The 20,632-nt window shown below is 50.8% G+C and overlaps 7 protein-coding genes across 7 annotated transcripts; 3 read left to right on the top strand and 4 right to left on the bottom strand.

The window, feature by feature from the left end:
• Window positions 1-1,791: 1,791 nt before the first annotated feature.
• Window positions 1,792-4,978, bottom strand: EV422DRAFT_509328 (uncharacterized protein; the record flags this gene model as incomplete). The annotated part of the gene is made up of 8 exons (XM_053068839.1): window positions 1,792-2,280; window positions 2,358-2,474; window positions 2,536-3,247; window positions 3,319-3,384; window positions 3,453-3,864; window positions 3,960-4,277; window positions 4,338-4,612; window positions 4,713-4,978. 8 exons carry the CDS (start codon window positions 4,976-4,978, stop codon window positions 1,792-1,794), a joined length of 2,655 nt encoding a protein of 884 aa, XP_052921870.1.
• Window positions 4,979-5,546: 568 nt separating this feature from the next.
• On the top strand, window positions 5,547-6,378 carry EV422DRAFT_509327 (uncharacterized protein; the record flags this gene model as incomplete). Its single annotated transcript, XM_053068838.1, has 2 exons — window positions 5,547-5,786; window positions 6,061-6,378. The coding sequence occupies 2 exons, from the start codon at window positions 5,547-5,549 to the stop codon at window positions 6,376-6,378; spliced, it is 558 nt and encodes a 185-aa protein (XP_052921869.1).
• Window positions 6,379-7,314: 936 nt separating this feature from the next.
• Window positions 7,315-11,418, top strand: EV422DRAFT_265038 (uncharacterized protein). Its single transcript, XM_053065828.1, has 12 exons — window positions 7,315-7,519; window positions 7,604-7,619; window positions 7,699-7,824; window positions 7,901-8,044; window positions 8,117-8,331; window positions 8,418-8,853; window positions 8,935-9,332; window positions 9,415-9,720; window positions 9,791-9,874; window positions 9,958-10,552; window positions 10,620-10,823; window positions 10,896-11,418. Exons 1-12 carry the CDS (start codon window positions 7,436-7,438, stop codon window positions 11,117-11,119), a joined length of 2,832 nt encoding a protein of 943 aa, XP_052921868.1. The 5' UTR covers window positions 7,315-7,435; the 3' UTR covers window positions 11,120-11,418.
• Window positions 11,419-12,524: 1,106 nt separating this feature from the next.
• On the bottom strand, window positions 12,525-13,675 carry EV422DRAFT_543437 (uncharacterized protein). The gene is made up of 3 exons (XM_053071329.1): window positions 13,193-13,675; window positions 12,913-13,108; window positions 12,525-12,833 (listed from the first exon to the last, which is right to left on the bottom strand). Exons 1-3 carry the CDS (start codon window positions 13,612-13,614, stop codon window positions 12,765-12,767), a joined length of 687 nt encoding a protein of 228 aa, XP_052921867.1. The 5' UTR covers window positions 13,615-13,675; the 3' UTR covers window positions 12,525-12,764.
• Window positions 13,676-15,949: 2,274 nt separating this feature from the next.
• EV422DRAFT_500579 (uncharacterized protein) lies at window positions 15,950-16,246 on the bottom strand (the record flags this gene model as incomplete). The annotated part of the gene is made up of 1 exon (XM_053068145.1): window positions 15,950-16,246. One exon carries the CDS (start codon window positions 16,244-16,246, stop codon window positions 15,950-15,952), a length of 297 nt encoding a protein of 98 aa, XP_052921866.1.
• A 463-nt stretch (window positions 16,247-16,709) lies between these two features.
• On the bottom strand, window positions 16,710-17,669 carry EV422DRAFT_264877 (uncharacterized protein). Its single transcript, XM_053065827.1, has 2 exons — window positions 17,408-17,669; window positions 16,710-17,163 (listed from the first exon to the last, which is right to left on the bottom strand). The coding sequence occupies exons 1-2, from the start codon at window positions 17,558-17,560 to the stop codon at window positions 16,807-16,809; spliced, it is 510 nt and encodes a 169-aa protein (XP_052921865.1). The 5' UTR covers window positions 17,561-17,669; the 3' UTR covers window positions 16,710-16,806.
• Window positions 17,670-18,364: 695 nt separating this feature from the next.
• EV422DRAFT_264790 (uncharacterized protein) lies at window positions 18,365-19,189 on the top strand. Its single transcript, XM_053065826.1, has 2 exons — window positions 18,365-18,484; window positions 18,560-19,189. Exons 1-2 carry the CDS (start codon window positions 18,482-18,484, stop codon window positions 19,133-19,135), a joined length of 579 nt encoding a protein of 192 aa, XP_052921864.1. The 5' UTR covers window positions 18,365-18,481; the 3' UTR covers window positions 19,136-19,189.
• The last annotated feature ends 1,443 nt before the right edge of the window (window positions 19,190-20,632 follow it).

Raw genomic sequence — 20,632 nt, 5'->3', positions numbered from 1 at the left:
AGTCTTGGTCTTGGCCGTGGATTTGTCCTTGACCGGAGCCCTCGCCAAATGCTCTCTAACAGCGGTCAGAGACCCCCGCCGGGTTCCCCTGCAGTAAAAAAACTGTAAAACTGTATCTCCGCTTTCCCTCACACCGCTATCGCCGCTTCTTCTACCGCGCTGAGACAGCGGGGATCTAACGATCAGTAGATGTCGATTGAGTAGGGTACGCTCAATCTCTCTCTCCGGTGCATTCCCATCGGGTGCTGAGCAGAGCAGGGGACATTGCCGATCGACAACGTTGGAGCCATCGGGCGGCCTCTTCCCAGCCCATCACATGCACGCACGCACGTTCGCGCGGTTCCCAGTCCAGTAATCGGTCAGAACGTTCGAAAATTGATCGCCGAAATGGGGGAGAGTACTAGCTGTCTAGCGCTTCATATAAAGCGTGCATAGGTTCCAAGCGTTCCCAAACGTGCTAATAGTTGCCAAGCGTTTCAAGCGTCCCCAAGACGAAGGCATGCTGATGAGGCGAATCGAACGTTCGTTGAGCGGATGTGCTACGCGCTGTCAGATTTCCTCTAGGGCCACTACTCTTGGCCTGTTGCCATGCTATCCAATGGGCCGGATGACTTTTGTATTTGGAGGGTGGCCTTGAAATGGAGGGGCCCTTGAGCATTCTGGTCGGAGTCCCAGCGGCCGGATCTTACGCGCCTTACGTAAGCATGACTCTCTGGCAATTTGGGCGGAGCTTCGCACACCCCAGATCCAGATCTCTTTTTCGCCGTCTCCTTTACCTCTAGATCCAGAGCTAACGTCTGCCGTCTATCTAGTCGCCGTGGTCTGTCGGCGAAACTGCTTCTCCGCATACACTCCTCTCACCACCTAGCTCTCACCACACAACCGTCTACAATGTCCTCCCCGTTACACTCACTCACCGGCCCCTCCGCCCAGCGCCCTTCCTGAAAGGCCTCCCGACATGGAGCAAGGACAACGCCTATGCACAACTTCGTACTCAACTCTGCGAGCGCCGGACCACCCTCGCCAAAATGCACTCATGGGGTTTCAGCCAGCCCGTCGCCGTCGAGGTCGCCAACGAGTTCAACAACGTCAACCTGTCGCTTGAGTGGCAGGGCGACGACGGCGAAGTGGCGGATAAAGAAGAACCGTTTTAGTCCACATATAGTCTTTCGTAGCGTTACTGCACTAGAATGACGGCGATGCCGGGATTGCAGAACGATGAAGTGCGCTTTGGAACCTTCTCATCCCTAGCTTACGGGCTCGGCGGCTACGTATCCCTCCGCGTCGGACATCCGTACAGCTTGCCCCTCAAGCTGATCAAAGACCACGGCAGAATGACAGACCACCTGAATCCCTTCATCATCGACTCTCCTCTTTTTGACGGATCCCGCAGTTTCAACCGACTGGTACATCCTCGATTTCTACGCCGCAAACGGCGCACGGTCCTATGCGCATCCGAAAGTGGTTGGTGTTGCACTTCCCGAAGAAGACCCCATCCCGTTTTACTTTTTGGGGCAAAGTGCGACGTGGTTCAAGCACATGCTGTGGCGGCGTGGTGGGGTCGGAAGAAGATTAATTTTAGGGCGGTGTCTTGAATTTTCATCGCTCAAACTATCGAACTTGTTACGACCGACGGCAAAAATTCCGCTTCACAACTAAAGTTGTCAGAACTAGCTATATATATCATGATTGGGTAGGCCATACATGCGGAAGCGTGGTAGACAAGATACAGAGGAAGATATTAAGAAATTACGCCGGAAGCTAACGAGACTATGTGATTTCAGACGGTACTCAGTCGTCATACCAGCACACCTCTCTTTCCTTTCTTTGCATTGCACTTCGCAGGGCCGCTACAAACTCTGCATCCGGGCTCCACAACGGCTTCGAAGGCTTCCTACTTCTAGCTTGTGCTACAAACTGCGCCTCTTCTTCGTCAACGTGAGGACTTTTGGCCAACCCTACTAGTAATTTCTTACTGTACAACTCCCAGGCCATGTCTTGATAAAGTTCATACGGTTCGATCTCTCCGTATAGGTCTTCTTCGTAGCTTGAACGTGAAACGTCGCTCTTTACTCCACCGTAAACTCCATCGTAATCATACCGGAAGTCTTCGAGCCGGGCATACTCAGGTGCGTACACTGGTCTCAAACAGTCTGGAGGCAAAGAGACGATCAGGTGAGGTGGAAGGACGTGGGGTGTTGTTGGGGTGTCGACGCTATATATGCTTCTGATCTCATGGTCTGACAAAGAGCAAGTGGGAGGCAGCGTATTTGAAAGGTTCTGCGGAATGAACAGAATTAAGCGGAGATGGAATGAGAGAAATAGAAGATGAGAGACAGTAAATGGAGACCACATACCGAATTGTGGGAGGCTGGCGCTTCTTTCAGTAAATCTGTCAGATTGAGTGATCCTATCAAGAGCCGTACCGCGGAGCTGATATCAGCAGGTGCCTCGGTCTTGGGTGTCTCCCGTTTCTGCATTTGTAAAACATATCAGCCGATTATATGAAAGGCGTTAAAGGATCATTTTCTATACCTCTATAGCAAGCGTCACGTAGTCATTGTAAATCCCTCGAATTTTCGTTTGAGGTTCGCGGGAATCAAGCTGTGGTTCGTCATTTGAAAACATTGACTTCATTTCAAGAAGGAAGAAATGGCTCTCCAAGCGCTTGAGGGATGCCTTTGGTCGGCTTCCTTGCAGTCGTGTTCTTTCCTCATTCGCATATTCGTCCTTCGCTTGCGTTTTGAAGAATTCTAATGCGTTCCATAGAGCAGCTCGGCACAACGCGAGCTCCACAAGATCGGCCGCAAATGCTCCACGTTGACGATAGATTTCGCCCCGCAACGACGAAGAAGCCTCCCTAAAATAGAAGACCGGGCCTGCGGTAGCATGCTCATCGAAGTACGTCATCGCGTTTTCCAGGAAATCATCGATCCAAAGTTCGTAGGAGTTTGTCGATACAGAGCCAGTGTGAGATTCCTCGTCTGTCGTAAACAGATCGGCATTGTACTTTGCGTTTTGTTTATAATACGGATTCTTGAGCGCTCGAATGCAAAGATGCAGAGCATTCTGGTCCATCGGAAAGGCCGGCACGTTCGGTTTGAGGAAGTGATACTGGGTATATAACCATCGGTGGACAGCAGGTGTTAAATCTTGCAGGGCCGCCCATATGTCACTTTGATCACCCAACTGATGGGCCAGACGGGGAAGATAAAATGCCAAAGTCTTCGCGATGTCAGCCAAAATCCTGCATAGAACGTTGGATATCAACTTCAACACGGTAATGATAGCTCAGAAGTAATGCATTCATGGTGTTACCTTTTTCTAGCCTCATCGTGCCTGACGTGAATATAGTCCCCATACTCCTTGAGAAGCGCCAGAGTCCTGTGGAGATATAGAAAGGACCACGCCCAAGTAATCTGCTACCTCGGTATTGGCAAAGGGAAGCGCACCGTGTTTTTGGATCATCGGCAATATCGCTATCCAGCTCGACAGCCTTTTTGACCCACTTGGGAATATTTTCAATGAACTTGTTTATTTCTGTGGTGAAAATATTGCCCGATTCATCCGCATCAATCATTTTGATCCAGAAATCCGGCGATATTCCGAAGTATCGGGCAAAATGCTCCTTGAACAGGGGCCGAGTAACACCTTCTGCAGGCCAGCCCGCAGTTGCCCACATTTCTTGAAAACCGGCATCGTTGATCGAGCTGTGAACTCCACTCTTGATGGCAGTTTCGAGGTCTCCAAATCGTTGCTTCATGAAATTTTTGCAGTCATCAATCGCCACCTGCAATTTCACGCTGTTACGACTGATGATATCTGACAGCTCCGTTTGCAGTGCTGCCTGAATTTCGTGGGCATCTTCGAAAGTACGTCACATCAGATTATGGATTCAGGAACAATTTCGAGCTTTTTGGGCATAGTGAAATTGCGTAGGCAGACGTGACAGAACTCACCCTCCTTTGATACTATTTCCTTGAAAGAGGTACCCATGATGCGTTGGATATCTTCCCATGATAGTGAGACCGAGGTGCCGACAGCGGCGACGCCTGCTGCTAGCTTGAATGATTGAATATCGTCTTCCATTTCCGCTGCTGCACGATCGGCCAGAGTTGCCTGTACAGCCACCAACTTTCCATGAATTTCGGCAATGCGACCGCTTCCATGAAGGCTGTGCTGCAACAGCAACCCCTCCTGATGCGATTGCAGCTTATTCGTGAAGGTATCAAACTGCTCCTTATGCTTCGAAGCGCGAAGCCGTCGGAGACTTTTTGCTGAGCAAACAATTAGACAGGGCATAAATGTACAATGGAAAAGCTCAGAGGCTTACTTACCGACAATGCTTTTGCCGCATATAGTCTCTCTGTAATACATGATGAATGCGTAGGCGTCCCGGATCGTACGATGAATCTCCTGGATGTGGCGCTCCACAATTATCCCGATAGCTGATAGTTGTTCCGAGGTGGGCCCCTCCAAAGTTATGGACTGAACAGTCTCCATGATACCCATGACATCAACAATTTTAGCCCAAAGTCCTTCACCGGCTGAGGTAGCGGAAGCTTTCTGTTCCTCCAGTTCCAGCGCCCACTTGAAGACGTCCAGGCATGGGCTATTCCACGCGAAACAAGGATCGCACATCAGGATTGCTCACGCGTTCAAGATTCCTCGTCTTCCTCCGTCCCCAGTGCCCGAAGTGAAACTATACATACCCTATGATCCGACCGAAAACCGGATCAGCCTTGACAACCTGTTGCAAAGCCGAAAGTACTTTCGAAGCGGCCTGGTTTAGGAAGGTGGGGGTGCTCTTCATCACATCCTGGAATCGGGAGTTGGCTGTGATTGGAGCAGCAATTGCTTTGCTGAAGCGGCTCTCTTTTCCGATGGCGGCGATGGCGGTGCGACCGTCGGAGAGCTCAGCCTTGGATAAGGGCACTGGCAGTTTCGCCCTGGGTAAAGGCAGTCTTTCCCTTGTCATGGTGCTTTCTCTGACCTTTGATTTCGCACAGCGCCGGCAACGAGGGAAGTATCACGCCGAACACGAGAAGGGTCGCCCATTGCCCATACTGTATATATACCAAGCCCTTGACGCTACATACCGTACTGTATATACACTTTATATGTACTGTACTTGCCGCTACGTACGTACTGTACAGGACATATGATACAGTACAACTGTCCTTTGTACAGAAACTGCCTGCATTCCTCTCAGCAGTCGCGCCCTGTGCTACCACACTACGGCCCACGGGTTTCCATGAATCTTTCCATAAATGGACCGTAATGGAACTGGTGTAATGGGATGAACTTGCGTGTAGGCGGATCCGTATACAGTTCAATACGGGGTCCTCGCCGTCCGTCGGCCTTTCCTTCATGCCAAAAGTGTCTCAAGCGGACCACCAAACCACGTAACATATACGGTTGTGCAATGGCCGCAATGGATTTCTGGCTGTCCGGAATCTGCACGACGATTTCGATCAACGTCTGAGGCGTGGTCACACAAAGTGGGGTGCCGCGTTTTTTGGCATAAGCGGAAGACAGCGAACACCATGGCCGCGCTCTGCGACTCCCGGAAGGATATTTCCCGAACGGCGTACGCGGACCACTTCCCGTCTGCCACATTGTGGGAACACCACTTCAGGTGTTCTGTTTTTGCGCACATGCATGGAAGCGGGGATCCGAATGAAGATCCGGCCCGGGAAGGTGAACCGCAAGCGATGCTGGCGACAGAGCTTGCCGAGATTGAGGCAAGTTTGGGAATATTCGACGGCACGCCTCTCGCTGATTCAGTGAAGAAAATCCGGGGGATGTGGTAAAGGTCTTCGACTCTTCGGTGGTCTTAACGATGCGGGCGTGCCGATGGATGTTCCTGCCCCGTACATCTGAAATTTTCTAAAGCCATCATGCGCCCTTGAGGCTTGATTGAAGGTGGACCAAATACATGCCCTGTGCCCATGGAACATGGGCAGAAGGGCTTTCCCAGACGAAATTCGGATATTGTGGCACCCGAATTAGACCCTTTCTCAGGGAATAATCCACCACTTTCACACATTCCATCAACAGCAGAACGAAGACCAGGCCAAAGATGGTCGTGACCCGCGCGTGTCTGATGAAGACTGGGCTGAGCTCGAAGAAGCGAAACTAGCGGACGCAGAAAAGATGGAGCGCATCCGCAGAGAGATGGGTAAACAGGCCTTGCAAGCGGAGATTCGCAAAGCGCAAGCTGTCCAAGAGAGGATTCGTCGCATTTGTCCCTGCCCCGCGGGTTTCAATTGGTACAAAACACTCCGGCTGGCGTTGTGGGGGTGGCACTCATTTTGTCAACGATCAGGAGTTGCAGGCAATGTTCACGGCGTAGGATCTCTTTATTCCCGTGTGTAGTTTAGGAGAGTTTTGCCAAGTAGCTTGCATTCGCTGCACTGGCCAAAGGTGGAATATGTAGGCCATAGATATATAGGTCATATGTAGTAGTAGTAAGGGAATACAATTGATTTCCAAAATGGCGCTGACAACCTGAGTTTTCGTCGTTGTTCTTCGTTGTCCTTCTTCCTTCTTCCTTCTTCGGCTAAACCAGCACATGCTTGCTGTTTATTCTCGGCCGTAAGAACCCCTGAATTGCAGGCCCGTAAATTCAGCTTGCAGCTACGTCGACCACCTTCGGAACCCGTCTGCTCTGAGAATAAATCCCGCCGATCAGCTGAGCATGTTGTTCAACATGACAGAAAGAAACAGATTTGACTCATTTATTCTGTGCGTTTGGAACTCTCCCGCATGCACAAACTCTCCTGTAGACTATATGCTGTACGTTGTGAACTCCATCCACCGCAAGCAGAAGTGCAGAAGTGACGGCGCCTCATTTCGACAGTCTCCACGCCTTACATAATCATGCTGTCGTTGTCGGAGCTGCATGCCATCGGAGCCACCCAAGGCTGAGCTCTTTGTTCTCTACGAAGCTGCCATTTTGGAATTTGGGGTAACTTGTCTGCCGGCGGTATTCAGCGCTAAAATTGCATGCAGTATCATTAGCAAACTGATCAGTGCAGAGTACTCGGTCGTACCACGGCCCCCTCGGGGATGGTCGCCATTCATTTGTTCTTGGAACTTGTCATTCGGGAAATCCGGGGAAACATGGATCTGGGATTCTGGGCCCACGGGGGCGGTCCAAATTCCTATCGAATTTGGAGATAGCTGGTTAACCGCGAAACCTATGGTGGGACTCCGCCCGAGTCCGCCTTCTTCCAAGACGGCGGAAGCTCCTCCAGGCGGCAAAAAAAATGTTGATTAGTATTACGTATCGGTAAACAGTCAGATTTCATGGATAGATATCTGCGTCTGTTTCCTTCGGAGATATTTGACCACAAGTAGACTGTCTTGTAACTCTTCTCGTCGTGGGATGCGCAAAAGAGTTTCGCCGTAATAGTGGAAAAGGAGAAGCAAAATGGACAGCATCGAAGATGGCAGATCGTCCTCAAAGAGGGGGCAGACGAGACTGATTCGTGAGCATCCCTTTGTGGCTGCAATAGTAAGTGTGATGGAGAGTTTTGGTTGTGTTTCAATGGGTGAAAACGCGAGTGTCCCATTCATATTTCCCACACTTCATATTTAGTTCGGGCTGCTCCATGGTACGTAGCTCAAGCACACTGCATTTGATATTGTGATTAACGCGCTAACCTTGAGTACAACATTACTTGTTTTGGATAGCCATGACCCACGGAAATGAGATCCCCGTTACTATGGGATGCGCCTTGTCTGTTCTGGAGGACCTGCAGCTGTTCTCTTTTGCCTTGCGCCCAAATATGGGATACGGCAAAATGCCCTCATGGTTTCGTACGTATGACGACTGAAGGTCGATCATAACTCTTTGCTCAGAGCCTCCGCTTTGCTAACTACAATGCTTCCTCAGCGCTGATATTCAATCCGATGTCTGCAAAGCCCGACGACGACATCCGTTTTGCTGCCTTGTTCTACATTGCCTTCGTGGTTACAATCTTCACCGCTGGCTTGACCTTGGTGGTCGGCTTCTCTATGAAAGGTTCCCAGATAAGAGGTAAAGCGGGAAATTGAATGTATCGCCGCGAATATTCAGTACAGTCCAGGCTTTGACACACCGTCGGCGCAGTTGTTTGGCCTTTGCAGATTTTGCGTATCATGACGACACTATTAGCAACGGTTCTTTTCATTCCGCTCCTGGAGATTTTCTTGCATGGTCTGGCTTGTATGGACACATCCAACCATACAGTGTTGCTTGTCTCTTCACCATCAAGCTGCTTCACATCAAAGTATCTCCCGGAGTTCATCCTTTCGATTATCAGTCTCCTATACTTGTCTGTACAGGTTCGTAGGGTCTACTATCGAATTTGGCAACCGTATTGCTCTCTGGTGCCCAACGCCATTTTTCCTTATCGCATTCTTTTTTCCAGGGCGTCGTGATAAGTCTAATATTCTTCAGGATCGATCCGATGGGAAAGGACCCTCATGCGAAAACCACTGGGCGCATCGATGCTTTATATAGCTGCTTGCGAATGCTTCTGTCCGTCTGTGCTACAATTGCAGCCGACGACCCCGCCGCTGTGCTTACCGCCATCATTATTTCCTCAACGATTATGCTCTACTTGACATGTCGCTACCAACCCTACTTCAAGGGGGTGATCAATGATGCGCGCGCGGGAATGTGCTTTGGGAGTTTGATTTGCGGGATTACTTCAGCTATCGTGCATAACCATCCGGAATGGACTGATAGCGCTGCACCGTTCGGGTTTGTGTGCTCTCTCGTTCTTCCTGGGATTGCCATTGGGTTTGCATTGTCCCGCAAGTCAAGAGAACGGACCGCTGCCCGAGTCTATGCCCAACTAAAAGGTCAGGACCGAGTGTCATTTCAAGCGAAGTGTTCCATAAATAAGTGGACTTCTTACCCGGTTTTTATTTTCATTTTGACAGCCGCCATGAAGTCGGAAGGCCCTCGAGGCAGAGATGGAACCCTTTCTCGAAAGACAAACCTTAAGAGGAAAGGGTCTCTGCTCCAGACGAACACAGTTGTGGGAAGCAACGATGTGGATTTAGAGTCTAGTCAGATGGAGCCCATCGATAACATTGTAAAGAAGCACGAGCCGAAGGCGATCAAGCTTTTTGCGAGTTCATACGACGTGGAGCTCTCTCTCAGATTTTTGCAACATAACGCCGATACGAGCGCCAAGAAACTCGCCACAATATTACTCCGCAGAGGGGCTGAACAGTTTCCGGGTTCTCCAAATGTTCATTTGATGCAGGCCCATTACATTTCCTACTTTGAGTTGGGGCCGTCAAGCGAAATCTGGGACTGCCTTGTTGCTGCTAAGGTGGGTTGGAGTAAAACTACTGCGAGCCTCTCCTCCTCTGGGAAAAGCGCGGTACTTAGTCTGTCGTCACGCATTTACATAGGCTGCCAAACCGCACGTGGACACTCGCTTTTGCATCTTCATGGAAGAAATGTCTCTTGAGCAGGAGCGGCGGAAAGAAGACTTGGTAGCCTCTTCCATGGGGGTCGCACGATACGCAGAAGTGAATGCCCTGGAAGAGGAAGCAGAGCGGTATCATGTGGAGACCTTGATCGCCATCAAGAAACTGTGGCAATTCTTGCGGAACGAAAAAGACAAATTCGCTTGTCTGCCCTATTTGCTGGAACACATGCAGGAAAAGCGATTGAAGGCGCTCTCCCGTTATGAGAACCTGGTGGCCAAGTTCCCGGTATACTAGTTAATTGCATTGGCTTTTATTGGTTCTGATTCGAAGTTAATTTTGACTTATGAAAACACAGAACTCCAAGAAGATACTCCAGAGCTACGCGAGCTTCCTTCTGAGGGCAACGGATGATCCGGAAAAGTGCAAGAAGCTTCTTGCGGTAAGCACAGTATTTGAAGGGGGTTGTCCCAGCTTTTATTCAGTATAATCTGATTGGCATGTCCTCACTTGTGAAACAAAAAGCAATTGCAAGAATTAGAAAAGGAAGAGGCTAGATCCGCAGCGGCGGCAGCGGCGAATGCCGGCCTCGCCCGAAATACTCCAACAAAAACGTACTCCAGCATGCCCAGCATGCCCACCGTCCCCAGCATGGTCATGGAGTCCAACTCGGCAGTCCAGTTCAACATAGCGAACGACGACGATGAAATTCAAGTTGGCGAAGACGCCGCTGGTGCAAGTCGGCGGTTCAAGTTCTCGGAACCCTCCAGAGATTCCACGAAGTCGCGCCCAGGAGGCAAATCAGTAACCACGATGCCGCACCCGGAAGTTTCACTCGGAGAGAGTAGCAAAAAAGCCCCACCAGCTCCGCGAAGCGTGACAGGACTGTCCTCGGGCGGCAGTCAGAGGGAACGCAACCAGCGCTACCTCAAGGACGCCATCGCGAAAGGGTTGAAAAATCCCATAGACACCTTCAACATCACTGCTTCAGCTCTCATTTGTTTGATTTTTATACTTATCGTCGGGGGTTTCGGGTTCTGTCTGTCTGTGTACAGCCAAATCCTCTCGGCTTTGCCCCTGGCTTACGACCGAGCCAGACCTCGGATCTTTTCGTCGCGATGTAAGTGCAGTCTTCATTTCAGGGATGAAATGGACGACAACCGGAATCTGACCGTGGCTTTCAAAAGTTACAATGTACGCTCGTCAAATTAGAAACCTTGGAAGAGGCGTTGCTCCTGTTGGCAATCCCGCCACGGAGTTCAACACCACCATGAATCTGATAACCAGCATGCTCGGACGCACTTGGGAGCCAGTGTGTATGGCGCTGCTGGAAGCAGAACGACTAGGCGATCCTCTGGATATTGTCATTCGCGATCGCAATGCTGGAGGAGGTATTTGAAACCCACCTACGCAGTTCCCGGTGAAGGTTCTCCATGGCTGACATCCATAATCTTCGCTGTTAGATCACATGGAGGCATACAGTACTTTCACCTTGGGTCGGTCAATCACCAACCATGTCAACGACATTACGGCCCTTGATATTACCAACTCCCAGTACTCGTTAGCTCCATTGTGGTTCATCGACAACATGAACACCATGGCTACCGCTTATACTCAAGTGGCGTCGGATGCTACCGCCACGTTCATGACCAGTATCACTGGAAGCATCAACGGCATGAGTAAGTGATCGGAGCACTACTTTTTGGAGAAGAGAGTCTCTTCGTAATAACGACTGCTTTGAATGATAGTTGCGATCCTGGTCGTTTTGGGGGTTGCCAGCGTCGTGTGTGCGGTGTTTCACTTCTGGCCAATGATAAAGCGAGTGCATGAAAAGCAATTAGCTGTGCTCAATCTCTTTGTCGGTATCTCCCGAGAGCACGTCACGCAGATGATGGAGGCCTACGACGCTGAGATTGAGATGATCATGGAGAAAATGGAGAATTCAGAGGCGTTTGCAGAAATTGCAGCTTCCAATGAGGCGGGGTTTCCACCAGCCCGCATAATGCTCGGCCATGGACCCAAAACACAGATCAAGGTATTATGAGGATTGAGGCGTTGTTGCCTGCAGATGTTTATAGCAGGCTGATGCCAGCCGTTTGCGCATCTCCATTTCAGCGTGTTGCCATCTTTTTCTTCTCCGTTATTCTTCCCGGCATTGCAATGTTTATTCCCACGTTGTCACAAGGATCGGTGAGTGGAACTTGTATTGCATAGCCTGCATCTCGTCGCGGAGCTGACAGACCACCTATTGTCTATACTCCCTGTAGGATTCCATCGTGATTTCCCGTGTTATAGCAGGAGTGTCTAATCGGAACCATCTTACCATGATCACTACAGCAACCGCGCTGGAGCTAGCATCAAACGAGACGAATTATGTTGTGCCGCCGGAATCTTACCGAGCTTGGTTGACGTACTGGAACAACGCGTTCAAAGCCCAGAACGATGACCTTCTCACCAACGGTGGCGGCTATCCGTCAGTGTTCGCCTTTGCGAGTCTGGGCAACTTTCTTACGACTAGCGGGAATTGCTTTTCGACCTACCTCCGTTGCAATCCCAGTACAAGGTTCGAGATTCCGTCTGTTGCAATCGTTGGTGACGTGTTGGGACTTATGTGATCGAGTTCCTCATTAGATACTTCAATGCTTCCATTGGACTTACTTATGACCTTGTTACGTCACCTTACGAAGCACTAAGTACGTGAAGGAGGCGGAAGCACATTGGGATTTGTACCTCAGAGGGAGAGGTAGCTAACTTCAAGCTCACGTTTACCTCAGTGTCAAGATGGGTGGCCAGCCTCGAAAATTTCATCTCTAAACCAGCGGCTGAGCAAAATCTTTATGATCCCGATCTCCAACTGGCATATGCGATACAAGATGATCTGTCCGGGGGGGCAAAACTGATGAGTAACCTCATCGTCAGCGATGTTAGCAACCGGAACTCTCAATTGAAGGGGATTACGGTGACCTTTTTCGCCTTATCAATCACGGCCTTTGGCGTCGGCTATGTTCTTGTCATTCGACGATTGATCAAGACGTTCGAGGCACAAATTGATGGCTGCCTGTGGATGTGCTTTAGTTTGCCTGCAGATGCGGTCAATGCTCTTCCTGAGTTGAAGGTCGGTCTCACGGACACTCTCAACATTTTGTTCGATATGTCGACTCATTTTGCATTTCGACTCTTTCTAGCGATTCATTGACAGTGCGGGAGCTATTCTTCCCCGTGCTGGGCAAAGCACTTGAAAAACTTGCGGAATTGCAGGCGCACCATATTGGGACGGTTGAAAGAAAAAGGGAACTGCAGGGAAACATCCTACTATCAAAGGAGTGCAGTCTCTAGGGGGAGGTTACTTCTATGTGTACGTTTTGAGTAGTAATCATAAAAAACCAGCTTCTCGAGATGAACTTGGAGCAAGTAGAGATGTTAGCTTCATCTCGCGCCACTTAGAGATGGGACATACGCCACTTTGTCATTCCTTCTCACCGGCTTTATCTCAGTGGCAGCATACACCAAGGCGTTCGGTGCCGCGGAACGATACCATCTGGTCAGCCAACCATCAGGGGTAATTGGGACCCACTTCGGAGTTTGTGCGTCGCTCCGAGTATCGGCGTTGTTGGGGGCGGGAGCTCGAAGCATCGACGAGCACGGCGACAACATTCCTCTGGCATAGGTAATGGATCTGACACGAAATTCACGAAATGATATTCAATTTTCATTCGACTCAAGACTCAAACATAAACAGAAAACTGTATGGTATATTTACATTTGCTGCCTGTCCTCTATCTCCGTCTCCATCTCCTTACATTCCTCCTTTGACGCGCGCTCACGTTCAGCCAAGACCAGGGAGAGAAGATCAACTCGATAGTCCCGCATCAAATCCAACTCCAGGTGGAACAGTTCGACCATCTTCCGATTTATTTCCAATATGAAACTCTCGATCGCGTCCTGCCATTCTTGGTGGGATTGATAATGGTCTCGATCAACTCGTAGATGTGCTTCTCGCAGCACCTCTTCAAAAGGACTGAACAACAATGCGTGCATCATGGTGAGAGCGGAAGTGTCCATGGGATTCATTGTATGCAGGATGCTCTGCATCATGGTGTACTTGTAATCCGAACGATTCCCAACGATTCCGGAGGCATTGAACACAGATGAAACATTGATGTCGATCGGCGTGTCCCTCATGAACTGACCACCGCGTATTCGTTGACGAACTTGGGCAAGCGCCAATAGCCTGATCTTCTTCGCCTGGCTGGATGGGACGTCGGACGTGCACGGTTGCGGGCACGTTGCGGGCACGGTTGTGGGCACGGTTGCGGCAATGGAAGCGGGGACGGATGTAGGAGGCGGCCCCATCTCATTGCCTTCACTGTGGACGGATATGATGTTGTCCTCCGCAGCGGTCGCCAAGGAGTATGGGGATGGATATTTTTCTACAGGAGGCAACAAGTATGCATCCCCATACATATGCATCTTCTACCCCCTTGCAAGCTTTCCCCAAAATTGCGGAATGCTTCACAGAATCCCCATCCGGACATGGTGCGCAAGGGCGCACCCATGGGGATGCATATTCCCGCTCAGATTCCCGCTGGAGGTTCACGTCTCACGCGCTTCGGTGGGCAAGCAGTCGCCCGTCCAACGAACTCATAACTCTGGTGGGCGAGCTCCCTCGACGCTGTCAGGCCAGTATTGCAACAACAGTCAAATTTCATGGACTGCCGAGACCCGACGCTGCTTTCGAGTGGTTAGCGATTCTAACAACAGGGCTTTGGCTTCAGCCGCCTCCAGCGCGCCGTTGTCCGCCGTTGACCGCCCCCCGTCCCGCTCGGTAAAAGAACCCGACATGCTAACAGTGCACCCAGCAGCCGGGCCACCCCAAGGACGTTCCACCACGCTCTCAAAGGCCAGCGATAGCGACCGCACCTCCCCAATGTCGTAGCCTCCATTCCTCGACAAGGCAACGTCTCGCGCAATCAACTTGTGATCCGTGCGCGAGCGTTGAGCGTGACACAAATTAGGGCTATCAACTGTTAGACTATCTGTTCATCGGGCAAAGGCCAACAACTTGAAGGGCTTTACGCTGCCGTCGTGCCGTTGGAGCTATGCACTTTTTCATTAGCCAGAGCGGAAAGTGGTTCTTCCCCACCCACTGCGTAGATCCCGAGGAAGAGACCCGCTCATTGGACCGGGACGAAAACAGCGAAGGAGCAAAATTGTTTTGCGCCTCTATTGTCGATACCGCTCTCGGTAGAGTTCGTCATCTGCGACAATCTCGCTAGCGGCGCCTTTCTTTATCCGTTCCAAATGCGGGCGACGCTCCTGGATCGCGGCTTCTCAAAAACCCCTCACGGAAAGCTAATGGCGATTCAGACTGGGCCGTGGCTTTCTGGACGGCAGCAGGACGCGACGCTTGACGGCGATTTGGAGTTCCTGATCGTGCGAACCGAACAGCAGCTGCGGGAAAAGGTCTTTGGGGTCGAGATGAAGGCATTTGAATGTGATGAGGAAGCGATGGAAGCCCTCTACAACGGCTTCGTCGAAGATTCGTTCACTGGATCAGACTGGTTTCACGTTCTCGGCTACACCGTCACGGAGGAGAATGGCACAAAGCGGAAACAGCTGACCATAGCTGCTGCGCGTTTACTCGACAGGGATGCTGGCGTCTCGATGCTCTTTGGGGTGGGTGTGGTCCCGGAAGCGCAAAAGATGGAGATGGGCGCGGCTGCGGTCGAGTTTTGTATGTTCTATTCTGGCGCTCACGGCCGATGATGATGTACGGCAGTTTTATTCGAAATTGGATTCGCGGACATGAGCGATGTCAATGACTACAGTTTAGACACTGAAGGTGGCGACGGACGACTCGAAGGCGTGTGATGACAGCAAAATCGAGGTCCCATCCAGATCGAGTCCCTTACCGCCAGTGTCGATGAGCGATTGACCATATTTAAGGCATCCCCTTGCATATCATAAACTATTAAGATTCACCGGACATAGATATCGGTCCTCTTAGTCATGTAGAATAGAACGACCGGCCCTGACGACAAGCTTCTTTCCTTTCAAAATGTGAAACGAGCTCGAAGCAGCCATTGCTCCCACATAAGATTACACAGCGTCGTGCAGGATGCAGTGCTCCGTCGTAAAGGCCTCCGGTCTTTGCATCGCGCCGTACGCTTCCTCTTCCCCTTACATCTCAACATCTGCGCCCATATCGCTCGTTCCGGCCTCAAGCGCAGGAGAAAGGGTTACAATAACCAAAAACTCAGTCGTCAAAAGTGTGGACAGTGCTTGTAAACTTTGTGGAAAGCGCCTGGGCCGGCATGCTTATTTTTATTACAATGGTATGCGTGAAAACTATATGTACGTTCCATCTCGGACCGGGGCGCCGGGCCGGCATGCCCATTAAGGTCTCCTTTGGCTACCACTCGACCAAACCCCAATGCTGACAAGCTCCCATATACAGAACCAACTCCATCGCCGCTGGCATTCGAAATGCTTACTTCTCACACCATCTTACTCCATCCTACAACCTTGAAATCTCCTCGAAATGCTGAATATTCAGCTCCCCATCCAACCACGGGCCCACAGTCTTCCCAAACTCGGCATAAAACGGGTTCTTGATATGCGTCTGCAAATCCGCTTTCGATTCGTATCGCTCGACGATCGCGAATTCCGTTGGTGTCTTGGCGGATTGCATGACGAACCACGAGAGGGTTCCCTTGTCTTGCGTGTAAACTGAGGAGGCTTTGGCGAGGAGGGTGCGGACGGAGTCGGTGCGTTCGGGTTTGACTTTGACGTTGACGAGGAGGGTGTAGACCATTTTGGATAGTTGGATCGATGTAAATGGGGTATGAAAGAGGAGGTTTATTATGGAGAAAAGGAAATTCTACGTAGTCTCGGAGGGAGCCGAAAACGAGTCTGCTATTTATATGCGTGCGCCTGAGATGCGTTTGTCATCAGCAAGAAGCGGGGCTTGTGGAGATGAGTTTGGTCCCGCGTTTACAGTTACTTTACGCGTTGCTGGAGGACAAGCCGTTGAGTTGCAGGACGGTAGCACTGAAGCCGCTCGAAGCCACTCTGGGACCTATATCGACACTGACGGTAGGGGTCACAGCATTCTCGTTCAAGACTGTAACATTTGCAGACGACGAGGCGACGGATACAGTACTGTTTACACTCGATCTTGAGCCACACAAGCAGTTTGAAATCAGCAAGGGCCTGAAATCCGAAGGCCCACATATACTCTTTTAAATCATTGTAAGACGCAAAGTCAACTTGAGAAGGGTCGAATTTAAACAAAGTCCTCATGAGTGCCCTCTAAATCCTCTCTGTACAGGAACATCACTCTAAGCTCAGGATATGATCGTAGACATTTACATCTTAGTCAAGCTTCCGTTTGTCGCCCCTTGATCCAAAGCAACACTGTAGGGCGATGTTCAGCAGTGTAGTGATACCGACCACCATGTGCCAGAAAGCGGTCTCATGGAGTTTCTGTGCGACTTCGGAAGGAAGGCCCGATGCCCCGTTTTTGTGCATCCATTCTTCAGCTGGTACGATCTTTGTGATGAAGGGGATCCCCGTGCCGCCGAGGAAAATTAGGAAACTGAGAAAGTGCTTCGGACGATTTATTTTGTCCGAGATGATGCCTCGAACGAGCACGCCCATCAGTGTCGTGGATACGAGAAGGATGACAGAGATGAAGTAGGGAGGGGCTTCGGATCCTGCCTTGTAATGTGCCTGAGTGTGGGCCGCAATGGTAAACACCAAAAAGAAGGAGAGAGAAATAAGAGCGATGAAATCGCTTGTCAATATAAGTTGTCCGATATGACTCTACGGGTCAAGCAGAGTTGAGGAACCATCCATCTTCTTCCACCTGACCAGACATAGTGTCGAAGAACAGAGGTATAAACCGTAGGAGAGAATGGTTCTCCTCATACGTTCTCTTCACACTCCTCTGCTATCGTAAACTCTTCGAACGTACCAGTGCACGCTGCATGACGCCATGAGACAGTTCGTCTCCCCTGAGCGAGTCCGAGCGAAGCCTGAGATAGGGCCACCAATGGTGGTCCTGCAAGCTGTCTGTCAAGACAATGCCAAACAAAATGCCCAGGCAAGCCGTGACGATACTAGACATACTGAACGTCTGACTTCAAAGACGAGCGGCTTCGTACGAGATTAGGGGCTCCCGCGTAAGAAAGCTGGAGAAGCCGTCGACAGAACTCTCACGGTTGATTTCAGTACAGTCACGTCGCAAAAAGCTGTGCACCCCCCTGAAATAAATCAGCGACTGCCACAAAGCCAAATGCACGTGAGTGACTGATATTGATTTCAATTGGAGGGGGTGCACACCCTAACCCTAACCCTAACCCTAACCCTAAGGCGCACACATCGACATGACGGGCAAACGACTTAAGTATGTATGTATGTGCAAACGTTTTCAGGCTCAAAGGCTCAACCTCCTCAGCAAACTTCCATCTTGACTGCTAGCGTAGAAGTTTGTTATCAGAAGAACGGTGGGGGTAATGGTCAATACGGGTGCCATCCGCCACTCCAAGATTCGCCAAATCTAAACAGCTCCCATTACTAGAGCTTTCTGCTTCTGTGCAAATCGCCACAATGAGTCGACCAATGAAACAGACGACAGCACGGCCATGTGCATTGAGCCAAACTTCAAGGAATCATGAACCCCACAATCCGAACCACTGGCAGGACAAAAGGTGGCAATCACTGTACTTGTGCAAATGAAGCTTCCGCCGTGGGTCGGCACATCTCGCACAAGATGTGCAACCCTGTCCCTACGACACTTGCGGGCAGGATGCATAGTCTCTTCATGCGGTGTCGGCCCCGGCCTACCCCTTCAAGACGGGGACTTTATCACTTTGAGTGAGGGCTCTTCACAGGTGGCCTCATTTGCACTCGTAGGACGTGCATGCCACAACCCTGACCTAACTCCCACCGTTAACGCCTACTACAACCCCCCCATTAATGAAATCGTATTCCCCGCCGGTACACTCCTGCGCCCTTCTACGGAGCTGGTGTCCCGACTACTTGTACTATGGTAGGCTTCCCGTCGCTTCCGACAACATACTGTCGCCGCATTAATACCATCCGCTTACTATCTTTCCTCCCCTAGGTCGTATCGGCGTGGTCCTCGTATATGAATCGACTCATGGGTTCGGTGACAACGGCCGTCACTACCGTGCAAACGGAGCGGTCGAAGACGGCTGGACCCAGACGACTGCGGCTGAGTTCGAACAGAAGACAGTATGCTTCAAAGACCAATGCTCGTCCTTCCAAGTCACCCGACGGCGCGAAGGCCAGCGTCGATGGCGCGCAGACCTTTGGCGAGAACCTCGCTAACGACGGCGGTATGGCCCAATCCCTTAACGCCATGTGGTCCAAGGAATACAAGTCCGCCGACGGTGCCACCCGCAACCAGCTCCTCCCCGGAATCACCAACACCCCCGGGGCAGCTGTTTTTCCTCCCCTTCACCAAGTCTGGTGCCAAAACATCCATCCCGAAGCCCTTTACGCTGCCGTCGCCTCCGACGCCCACGCTCCCGCCAGGTTCCGAGTTGCCGGAACTGTCGCCAACACTCCTGAGGTCGCCAAGGCGTTCCAGTGCAGTGCTGTTACTCTCATGAACCCCGCCGAGATGTGCAAGATCTGCAAGAAGTGCAAGAAGTCAATAGGACTTCCGTTTCCATAAGGTTGACCCCTAAGACTATACCATTGACTATAGACGATATACCTCCCATACGCCCTAGACCACACGTATGAGATCTGTAGACAGATTGGGCTGGCTCTTAGAAATTATTATATGTCTTCGTTTAGGAGTATTCGTATACATAGATCGCAGCCAGTTGGGATGTATAGGACAAGGGTTACATGTCGCCAATGGACACCAGGGAGGGCTGGGACCTTGCCCCCGATTCGGCTATGTTCTGCGAATTCTTCTTGCACATATTGTTCATCAGCATTCGCAACAGAGATGTTGTTTGAAATGTCTTTTGAGACTGGATGGTTGTAAGCACGCCTTCATCTTAAGTACGAGGGGCTTCATCGAGACTTTGCTCCTGATTGCTGCACGTGCGTGCTACAGTATGCATCCAGAGCACCTTAACGTTGCCGAGATGAAGTGTCGTTCTCATAACTACCTTTCCTGGCCAGCTAGCGTTCACACATCGCATTTTGCATTGGTTCACCCGTGTATGCTCCGAAGATGCTATCCAGCAACCCTGACTACGAAAGCTACCGACCATAGGCGAAGCCTTCATCTTCTTCATCTGAAGTTGCCCTGAAGAGTACTCCGCTCCTTTCATGAAGAAGGAGGAATTCGTCATTCAAATGGACTTTATGGGAGTCGTGTGTCGGTAATCAACCCGAGGAATATTTCAAAATTAATTTTCAACGAAGTGCGCAATATTGAAACTCCGAAATGTGGATGTCTCGAACTTGGGCTCGTCTTCGATTGAAATTGATTGCATCATTTATTTTAGCATTTCGCCCCAAAGAAGAAACTGAACCGGAAGACTCGATATATGTCCACGTTTCACTTGACAATGTGTACAAGTTCGGGAGTGCAAACCCAGGCTAAATCCCGCTAAGCGTTTCATAAGGCTTTCAGGCTTAATGTCCGTTTCGGAAGCTTGAGATAAGTGATCGAATAGTGTTACAAGGTGCACCATATGTTCCCGAATAATTGCGCGGTACCGCTAATTGCGCCGTATCGATCCCCTCCCCCCCCCGCCCCCCCCCCCCCCCCCCCCCCCCCCCTCGCCGCCCCACCACCACTCGGAGCGAACGACAACTCCCCTACTTTCTCCATCTCCTCATCAGTCACTGACGCCTCCTGGCGCCGCTTCACCTCCAGGAGCAATGGGGTTACCGAGCGTCGTTTCAGGTGTTGTTTTGTTGTTGTTGGCTGCAATGACGGACGTTGCGGCGCCGGGTGTGGGGTTCCTTGTGGAAGGGGACGAGGAGGCGGCAGCGAGACTCTGTCCGCTGTCGTCGTTACGCGTCTGGTTGGCGCTAGAGGATTCTGCAGATTTCTTGTCTTTGGCGACGTCTTGAGGGATCGGGGATACCATTGCGATGGTTGGTTTTCGAGTGCGAATGTGCGTTGTTCCTTTTCGCTACGTATGATGCGTACGATTTGTTTTGAAGAGTTGCCGGGGTGGGTGTTGGACACCGTATGGAGTGCGAT

Source organism: Fimicolochytrium jonesii, assembly GCF_025526975.1.
Source record: "Fimicolochytrium jonesii strain JEL569 chromosome Unknown EV422scaffold_32, whole genome shotgun sequence".
Taxonomy (NCBI): Eukaryota; Fungi; Chytridiomycota; class Chytridiomycetes; order Spizellomycetales; family Powellomycetaceae; genus Fimicolochytrium; species Fimicolochytrium jonesii.
The sequence above is the reverse complement of the archived record's forward strand: the minus strand, read 5'-3'. Positions and strand labels throughout refer to the sequence as shown.